We start from the raw sequence: 10,431 nt of genomic DNA, 5'->3' as shown, positions 1-10,431 counted from the left end.
ATCTCCTGACCTCGTGATCCGCCCGTCTCGGCCTCCCAAAGTGCTGGGATTACAGGCTTGAGCCACCGCGCCCGGCCAACACCTGGCCTTTTGTTTGTTTTTTTGGAGACACAGTCTCGCTGTGTTGCTCAGACTGATGCGCAATGGCGTGATCTCGGCTCACTACAGCCTCAGCCTCCCTGGTTCAAGCGATTCTTGTGCCTCAGCTTTTTGAGTAACTGGTATTGCAGGCGTGCACCACCATACCCAGCTAATTTTTCTATGTTTAGTACAGACAGGGTTTGGCCATGTTGGCCAGGCTGATCTCGAACTCCTGACCGCAAGTGATTCTCCCACCTCGATGTCCCAAAGTGCTGGGACTTTAGGCATGAGCCACTGCACCCGGCCAGGAGTTTTACTTTGTGCTAAAAATAATTGGAAGCTGTTACACCACCAGTCCCCAACTTTTTTGGCACCAGGGACTGGTTTCATAGAAGACAGTTTTTCCAGGGACCAGGGCTTGTGGGGGATGGTTTCAAGATGAAACTGTTCCACCTCTGATCATCAGGCATTAGATTCTCGTAAGGAGCGTGTAACCTAGATCCCTCACGTGCACAGTTCACAATAGGTCCACTTCCTGCTGTGTGGCCCGATTCCTAACAGGCCGCAGACCGGTACTGGTCCGTGGCCCCAGGGGGTGAGAACCCTGCGTTGGAGGGTTAGAAGCAGGGGAGTGACTTGATCAGTTGTGGATTTTTGAAAAGTCCCTCTGGCTGCCCTTTGGCAAATGGGTTGTAGTGGGGGAAGAGGACACAGGGAAACCAGTTTGGGGGCTGTTGTGACTTTTCAGGCGGGAACCCGGTGACCAGGACCAGGCTTGGGGGCAGGAACATCCATTTTTGGTTGCCGACAGCCCCGCTAGTTCACACCCTGTCCAGCTTTCCTCACCCAAACCTCCTGCTGCAGTCTGACTCCAGGAAAAATCTGCTTGGATCTCAGCTTCCCCGTCCCTCCACCATGCTGCCAGGCAACCCAGTTGTCAGGCAGGGTCGGGTAGAATCAAGGCTAGATTAATCTAGGACAGTAAGTTTCAAAACTGCATTAAAAATAAATAAATAGGCTGGGCGCGGTGGCTCAAGCCTGTAATCCCAGCACTTTGGGAGGCCGAGACGGGCGGATCACGAGGTCAGGAGATCGAGACCATCCTGGCTAACCCGGTGAAACCCCGTCTCTACTAAAAATACAAAAATTAGCCGGGCGAGGTGGCGGGCGCCTGTAGTCCCAGCTACTCAGGAGGCTGAGGCAGGAGAATGGCGTAAACCCGGGAGGCGGAGCTTGCAGTGAGCTGAGATCCGGCCACTGCACTCCAGCCTGGGCGACAGAGCTAGACTCCGTCTCAAAAAAAAAAAATTTAAAAATAAATAAATAAATAAATAAAAGCTAGGAAATGAATCCCTTTGGACAAAATTTTTAGAAATTCAGAATGTAAACCTTAGAAGAACAGAGCTTTGCATCCCCGGCCCACCTCACCGGTATGCACGGAGACACCTTTGAGGAACCTCAAGTCTCTAGAGAATGCAAAAATCCCAAAGGTCCAGGGGTCTGGAGTGAAAGAGGGGATCCAAGGTCAGGCCAAACAGCAAGAGGTGGGGGACAGGGAGGTCACCAGCAGAGTCCACACTGAGCTGTGCCCAGCTGGATGTTGGATGGGATTCTCTGGTAACTCCAGGTTGTTGATCCTGAGAAGCCTGGGCTACTCAGTCAGCCTTACTCTCAGACACAACTCCCTGGGCCTGAAAGACTTTGTCAGAAGTCCAGAATCCTCTTCTTCCTGAAAGGAAGTAGCATGTCTACAGCCTGAAAGTGAACATGAGAAGCAGCTGTGGATCCAGGTCCCAAGGCTGCCTGGTGCAGCTGCCCAGGCTGTGCACTGTGCAATTACAGGAGGTATCAAGCTAATAATGTGAATGGTGCCTCCTGGAGTGAGGAAATGCAGCAGCTCTCTGGGCACTTCCACAAGGGCTCAGTTTGGTAAGACCCTCGAGTGGGTCTTAATTTCACTCCAGGAGGGGACCTTAATTTTTTCAACTCTGATGAATCCACTTTTTTCTGAGCAGAAATATAGGGGCTGGCTGGCAGATTCTGATGGGTTATTGAAAAAGGAGGTGAGAAGAGCAGAGGAATGAAGACAGAGACTTCCTGACTTCCTGGCTTCTACCCTAAGAATAGTGCAAAAACATCTCTGGAGGGAGGGAGTTGTGCAACTGTCACAAAGTCATGCCAGGCACAGTGGCTCATGCCTATAATCCCAGCACATTGGGAGGCCAAGGCGAGTGGATCATTTGAGGCCAGGAGTTTGAGTCCAGCCTGAGCAACATATTGAGAACCCCATTTCTACAGAAAACAAAAAAAATTGGCCTGGTATAGCAGCATCTGCCTGGAGTCAGTCCTAGTTACTTAGGAGGCTGAGGCGGGAGCATCATTTGAGCCCAGGAGTTTGAGATTGCAGTGAGCTATGATTGACACACTTCACTTCTTCAAGGCTCCGTTCCATCATCTGTAAAATGGGCCCAGTAGTTTGTGACTTTTAGGGTTATCAAGAAGAATAAAGAGCAGACCTGTGGTAAATGGTGGCTTTTGTTTTACCATCCTTAACAAACCCCAGAGTCTGGTTAGATCTTTTCTCTCCAACTCCCTCTTCTTCTTATAAGCTCCCTCGCCCTCACACTCCAGCTACACTGAGCCCTTTGACATTGCCCATGCAAACCTTGGTCTTCCACACTTCCATGCATTTCTGGCACAAATGCATTTTTTGGCTGGGCACCGTAGCTCATGCCTGTAACCCCAGCACTTTGGGAGGCCAAGGTGGGTAGATCACCTGAGGTCAGGGGTTCAAGACCAGCCTGGCCAACATGGCGAAACCCCATCTCTACTAAAAATACAAAAATTAGCTGGGCGTGGTGGCAAGTGCCTGTAATCCCAGCTACTAGGGAGGCTGAGGCAGGAGAATCGCTCGAATCCAAGAAGTGGAGGTTACAGTGAGCCAAGATTGTGTCACTCTACTCCAGCCTGGATGACAGAGTGATACTCCCTCTCAAAAAAAAAAAAAAAAAGTGTTTCTCACATCACAAAAGTAGATATGTTCTTTATAGAAGATTTAGCAAATAGGTATAAGCAAACGAAGAAAATCTATCATTCCACTTCAGAGAGATAATTGCTATTAACATGGTGTTATGGGCTGAATGTTTGTGACCCCCTAAAATTCATATGTTGAAATCCCAAACCCCATTGTGACTGTATTTGGGGATAGGGCCTTCATTAAGGTTAAATGAGGTCGTAAGGGTGGAGCCCTGATCCAATAGGATTACTGTCCCTGTGAGAAGAGCCACCATGTGAATATAATGAGAAGATTGCCATTCGCAAGCAAAGAGAGAGCCCTCACCAGAAAGCAAATTGGCCAGCAACTTGATCTTGGGCTTCCCAGCCTTCAGAACCATGAGAAATAAATTCTGTTAGCGAAGCCACCCAGTCTGATATTTTGTTATGACAGCTTGAGCCACATAGTTAGCCTTCTAAATGTCTGTGCATATATGCATATATATATATACACACACACACACACACACAGACACACACACACACATATATATATACACTTTAAACAAAACCAGAATGAGATCATTCTTGGATAGTGCATCATAGATTATAGCATAGGTGTTGACTGGGTGTGGTGGCTCACACCTATAATCCCAGCACTTTGGAAGGCCAAGGCAGGTGGATTGCTTGAGCCCAGGAGTTTTAGATCAGCCTGAGCAACATGATGAGATCCCATCTCCACAAAAAAATGTAAAAATTAGCCAGGTATGATGGTGTGCTTCTGTGGTCCCAGCTCATTGGAGGTTGAGGTGGGAGGATTGTCTGAGTCCAGGAGGTCAAGGTTATAGTGAGCCATGATTGCACCACTGCACTCCAGCCTAGGTGACAGAGAGAGATCCTATCTCAAAAAATAAAATAAATTAATAAAAAGAGCATAGGTGTTGGAATTAGACAGGTGTGGGTTCAAATCGTGGTGGTGTATAGCCTTAGGCAAATCTCAGTGGTGTACCTCTCTGGGTTTATTTCCTCATCTTTAAATGGGGATGATGAGAGTATCTACCTCCTGGGATGGGTATGAAGATTAAATTGGAAAATTCTTGTAAAGTGCCTGGCACAGTTCTGGCATCCAGTAAAGCCAGCCCTTTTATTTTTTTTTTTTTTTTTTTTTTTTTTTTGAGACGGAGTCTCGCTCTGTCGCCCAGGCTGGAGTGCAGTGGCCGGATCTCAGCTCACTGCAAGCTCCGCCTCCTGAGTTCCCGCCATTCTCCTGGCTCAGCCTCCGAGTAGCTGGGACTACAGGCACCGCCACCTCGCCCGGCTAGTTTTTTGTATTTTTAGTAGAGACGGGGTTTCACCGGGTTAGCCAGGATGGTCTCGATCTCCTGACCTCGTGATCCGCCCGTCTCGGCCTCCCAAAGTGCTGGGATTACAGGCTTGAGCCACCGCGCCCGGCTAGCCAGCCCTTTTAAATGGTGGTAGATAGTCGCTATTCACTAGACTGTAAGCCCCTTGAGGGAAGGAGCTTTGCTGACTTATCTGCATTATCCCTTGTTCTTGGCAAGTGCCTGGAGAATAAGTGTCTAATAAATATTTAGTGAATGAGTGAATAAGCAGTTCCTACATTTAGGAGAGCATAGATAGCAGCTAGCAGAGTGCATGATCAATTGCCTATAATTATTGGTGGCGTTACACTGTTCTACAATGAGGAAAGCACAGTGGCTGGTTAAGAGCCAACTGCCTGGGTTTGAATTCTGTTTCTACTGGTTTGTCGATGTGTGACCTGAGCCAAGTGTACCTTTAGATACATCTTTCTCTACCATGCACTTTAAAATGCGTCTCTCAAATGGGGATAAGAATAGTATCAACCTCATGGGGTTGTCACGAGGATTAAATGAGATGATCCATGTCAACTGCCTGAAATAGTACCTACCTCATCGGGTTATGAGGATTATAGGAGATCATCCATCAAGACATCTAGAATGCTGCTCAATAAATCCTTTACTCTCTTAACGTCAAATGTCTGTTACTGATTGTCATCCTCAGATCAAACAGCAGCAAATCAAAAGCGGAGAGCCCCAGAACACCTAGCAGCCCCTTGACCCCCACGTTTGCCTCCTCCATCTGTCTCCTGGCCCCCTGCTATCTCACAGGGGACTCTGTCCGGGACAAGTGTGTGGAGATGCTGTCAGCAGCCCTGAAGGCGGACGGTGAGAGAGCCTGGGCTAGGGATGAGGGAGGGAAGGGGTTCCTTTTCCCAATCTCGCCAAGGGCAGATGAGATTCAGTCTTTCTCAGCACCCCTGGGAATGGTACAGGAACACTGTAGTTCCTCGTACAAGCGGGCTTCACTGCCTATGTTGTGTCTGGCTGATACCTGTATTTCTCGAATCTCTTTTAGATGATTACAAGGACTATGGAGTCAACTGTGACAAGATGGCATCAGAAATCGAAGATCATATCCTTGAACTGTACCAGGGCTGTGGGTGTCTGGACCATCTAGCAGCACCCCTCCGAGGTGCAAGTGAGCTAGGAGAGTGAGGAAGGAGAGGAAGGGCTCTGGGAACAGCCCCTGCTCTGCCCCTGAACCAGAGCTCTTAATTCTATCTAACATTCATTATTATTTTATACCTGCCAGCAAAACTTGAAAATGAGCAGTACCTCATTTAGTGTTGATAACAACCCCACAGGCTAGGTTCCCTGATTTATCCAGTTTCATGGGTGAAGTCACTGAGACTCAGAGAGGTCAAATCATTTCCCAAAGCCCATACAGCTAACAGTAGCAGCAGAGATGGGATCTGAACCCCGAAAGTGTGACCCTGGAACCTGGAGGCTCAGCGGCTGTGCCAGCTAGGCTGTGTAATCGCGTGCCTCAGTTGGTCAAGTCGTTACCTCCAGGAACAGACTAGACCGAGAGGTCAGCATTTCTCATGCTCAGCCTTTTCCCTTCTCCCATCCTCTGATGTTAACAGCTCCCCTTTTTTTGTTGTTGTTGAGATGGAGTTTTGCTCTTGTTGCCCAGGCTGGAGTGCAATGCAACCTACAACTTCTGGGTTCAAGCAATTCTCCTGCCTCAGCCTCTCAAGTAGCTGGAATTACAGGCATGCACCATCATGCCTGGCTAATTTTGTATTTTTAGTAGAGATGGGGTTTCACGATGTTGGGCAGGCTGGTCTCGGACTCCTGACCTCAGGTGATGCACCCCTGCTTTGCCTCCCAAAGTGCTGGGATTACTGGCGTGAGCCACCACGCCCAGCACCCCCTGCCCCATTTTTTTACTCCCAAATATATATCAAGCACTGCGATGGCCAATTGACAGTTCCTACCTCTGTTGGCTCTCACAGCGTTCTCTGTGAGGTAGGGACGGTTCCCGTGTTACGGAAGAGGCGTCTGAGGCTCAGAACTGCGCAGAGTCAAAGCGGGACTGGAGACTTTGTCTTTGGATTCCGTCTACTGAACCCTGTCGATGTGCCCCCTGCTCCCCGACTTATCACCTGAAAGGGGCCTTGTGTAGACGGGAGAGGTGACCACCACTGGAATATATTAATAGATCTCTTACACCAAAACATGTTTGGCTTGGGAGAAAAAAAGAAATCCCTCCTCACTTGGCCCCCATTGAATGAAAACATGGAGCTTCTTTGACTAGAGACAAAGGTTTGCGTGGTGTTGGAGCGGGGAGGCAATCAGGGGACAGGAAGTCTAAGTGTCACAGCGAGGTGCGAGCGACCCTTTTGAGGGCTCCTGGGTTCTACCTGCGGAGTTCAACAGGGTCTGTTGGGGAGGGTTGGGCCGATCTGCAGATGACAAATTTGCATTTCCATCTCCTACCCTAATTCCCTCTAACTCATTTTCTGGTGGTTTCTCTCTACCCTCATTTAATGATTAATCAGCAATACCTCAACAAGTCTGGAGCCATTCAGCACCTCAAAAAGTACGTTTTCATCATTTCCCATTAATTCAGGAAGGCAGAACGCAAGGTATCAGAACTATCACAAGTTTCATCTTCATTTTCTCCTGGACAGTCATCCCTCCAAGCAGGTCCTTTCCACCTTTAAGCCCAGTCCTTTCCACCTTTAAGCCCAGTTTGAAACAACAGCAGATGGTCCAGTACAAAGTTCCACTCCCAGCCTTTCTTCCATCCACTTTTTTTGTTCCTCTTTTTTTTTTTTTTTTTTTTTGAGGTGGAGTCTCGCTCTGTTGCCCAAGCTGGAGTGCAGTGGCATGATCTCTGCTCACTGCAACCTCTGCCTTCTGGGTTCAAGTGATTCTTCCACCTCAGCCTCCCAAGTAGCTGGGATTACAGGTGCCCACCACCACATTTGGCTAATTTTGTTGCATTTTTAGTAGAGATGGGGTTTCACCATGTTGGCCAGGCTGGTCTCGAACTTTTGACCTCAGGTGATCCGCCCTCCTCAGCCTCACAAAGTGCTGGGATTACAGGTGTGAGCCACCGCGCCCGGCCTGAATGTCCCTGTTCTAAAGGAGAGGAAATCAAAGCTGCATCAAACCCTTTAGCTCTTTGTTCTTAGCTAGCTGGAGGTCAGGGGGAGGGTACATTTGGGGGCTTGACTGCTCTGTGTCCTAAAATAGATCTGTGCTCTTTGGAGTGGCCCTGTGCTAACAATGCAGCCAAAAGTTCCTCTGAGGGGCCGGTGCCCCCTGATCTGCTCTCCACCTCGTCCCCTCCTGTGACCTTGGGGCATGGAGATGGAGTCAGAGACTGGTGAAATATTGCCAGCCCTGCTGGCTCCACATATCAGTACACCCGAGGAATCCCAAGTGGCACATTTTAAAACACATTTTTTGGCTTTCACATGCATTGTGGCATATTCTTTGCTTTTCACACTTTTATTGTACAAACAACATTAAAACAATAACAGAATAAAGAAAGAATACCACCTCCCCTCCCACCACTTCTAGCAAGTCATCTGTTTTCATTTTTCCACATTCCCTGCAGTCGCTTTCTTGTATATGGTTATTCCCAGCAACAGCTTTGTCTTCCTGATCTTCCTTGGCTCAGGAGACCAAGAAAATGAGGCTGTGTTCCCCGAGCTCCTCCAGAGGGTGGAGGGAGTGGGAGGCTCGGAAGCCTGCCTAGGATGCAGTGTTTGGACAGAAACTCACTGTGGTTGGTGGCCAGGGGTGACTTCCTGCCGGGTGAGTGGAGAGAGTGTTACCGTCAGGAGGGGTCTGGCTTCCAGCCCTGTCTCTGCCGGGAATTTGCCCCATGGCCTTGAGCAAGGGCCTGCACCCTTTCTAAGCCTCAGCTGCCTCATCTATTAATGGGAGAAGTAACTCTGACCAGCAATTCCCAGCGTGGGTTCCATGGGATGGTAACAGGTCTTGTAGCGGAAAGGATGGAGGGGAAGGGGACTCTATAATCAAATGTATTGGGAACACCAGATTAAACAAAGCTCAGTGGTTTCTTTTTTGCAATAAGGCTTCTTAGAACCTTAAACATGTGGCTCTTAATCTTTTCCTCTGACAGCAGGACTCACAACCTCCAGGGGCCCTTCCTAACTAGAAGTTCTCTGCATCCTTGTCATCATCTTAGCAGCCCATATATGTTGAGCATTTGATATATCCCAGACACCACACTACTGCATTGTGTGACTTAGTTCACAGAATCCTTGTATTTTATAAATAAGGAAACTCAGGCATGTAGAGGTTGTGTGACTCATCTGAGGTCACACAAGAGGCTCAGACAAACCCAGGGTCCTGGTGTCCCTGACACTATAGTGCTTGCTATGATCTGATCTTACCCCAGAGACTGTTTTCTGTCTCTGATACTTGGCTGACCACAAATGCCCAGGAGAGATCCCCACTTGGGGAGTCAGAGGTCACAAAAGAGGGGCCCAACCCCTGTAGAAATCCAGGGAGAGGAAGAGAGAGGGTCCTGGAACTCCTCAGGCATCAGGGCCAGGCCTGTACCCTTCCGTGCCCCTCCACGAGTGGCTGGCCGGCCCTTGACTGTGTCACATATCTACCAAGAGCTCAAGAGCACAGACATGAAGTACCGGAACCGCGTGCGCAGTCGTATTAGCAACCTCAAGGACCCCAGGAACCCCGGCCTGCGGCGGAATGTGCTCAGTGGGGCCATCTCTGCAGGGCTCATAGCCAAGATGACAGCAGAGGTGAGAGCAGGGCGTCTGCATGGTGGGGCAGGAAGCTAGGTCCCCCCAGCCCTGCCTAGTGCAGAGGGTCAGTGGCTCGTGACTCAGCAGCAATGAGCCAGGGAGCTTTTCCAAGCAGCCTCATCTCAGCCTCCCCACCGGGCTCTGGACTAGCAGAATCCTGAACACAGCTAATAGGTTCTAAGTGCTGTGCTAAGCATGTTCAGCGAATTGGCCAAGTTTACGTTCACACCAACTGAGATAGCAAGTTGTATTATCCCCATTCTACAGATGAGGATCCTGAGGCTCAGAGGAGTGAACGGATTTGCCTATGCACACAGCTAGAAACAGCTGAGGCCAGGAGGCAAGCTGTCTGGCCCCAGAGCTAGATTGTGTAGAGTGTGTGGGGGCTGTACGTGTGCAGTGTGTGTCCATGTGGTACATATGATGTGTGAGGTGTGTAGGGGTATATGTGGGGTGCGTGTGTGGTGGGTATATGTGGGGTGCGTGTGTGGTGTGTATATGTGGAGTGCATGTGTGGTATGTATGTGTATGTATGTATGGATCATGTGTGTATGGTATATATTAGGGATCCCCAACCCTCGGGCCACCGGCTGGTACCTGTTGGGAACCAGGCCACACAACAGGAGGTGAGCAGTGGGCAAGCGAGCAAAGCTTCATCTGTATTTGCAGCCTCTCCCCATCACTCGCATTTCCGCCTGAGCTCCGCCTCCTGTCAGATCAGTGGATGCATTAGATTCTCATAGGAGCATGAACCCTATTGTGAACTGTGCATGCGAGGGATCTAGGTTGCCTCTCCTCATGAGAATCTAATGCCTGATGATCTGTCACTGTCTCCCAGCACCCCAAGTGGGGACCATCTAGTTGCAGGAAAACAAGGGATCTCAGGGCTCCCACTGATTCTGCATTATGGTGAGTTGGATAGTTATTTCATTATCTATATCACAATGTAATAATAATAGAAATAAAGTGCACAATAAATGTAATGTACTTGAATCATCCTGAAACCATCCGCCACCCCGTCTATGGAAAAACTATCTTCCAGGAAACCAGTCCCTGGTGCCAAAAAGGTTGCAGACCACTGGTGTATATGATGTGTGGAGTGTAGGGGCTGTGTATGTGTGGAGTGTGTGTGTGTGGTGTGTATGATGTGTGGAGTATGTATGTATTGTGTATGATGTGTGGAGTATGTATGTATTGTGTATGATGTGTGGAGTGTGTGTGTT

The 10,431-nt window shown here is 49.0% G+C and overlaps 1 protein-coding gene across 1 annotated transcript in view; it reads left to right on the top strand.

The window, feature by feature from the left end:
* The window catches only part of TCEA3 (transcription elongation factor A (SII), 3), a 58,892-nt gene that overhangs the window by 25,700 nt on the left and 22,761 nt on the right, over window positions 1–10,431 (top strand). Inside the window, exons 6-8 of the mRNA XM_011945562.1 lie at window positions 5,119–5,282; window positions 5,473–5,529; window positions 9,051–9,205. Of these exons, the coding sequence (XP_011800952.1) occupies window positions 5,119–5,282; window positions 5,473–5,529; window positions 9,051–9,205 (376 nt within the window). The remainder of the gene's footprint in view (window positions 1–5,118; window positions 5,283–5,472; window positions 5,530–9,050; window positions 9,206–10,431) is intronic.

This window comes from Colobus angolensis, unplaced genomic scaffold, assembly GCF_000951035.1.
Source record: "Colobus angolensis palliatus isolate OR3802 unplaced genomic scaffold, Cang.pa_1.0 Scaffold240, whole genome shotgun sequence".
Lineage (NCBI taxonomy): Eukaryota > Metazoa > Chordata > Mammalia > Primates > Cercopithecidae > Colobus > Colobus angolensis.
This window is presented reverse-complemented; position numbering and strand designations above follow the sequence as displayed.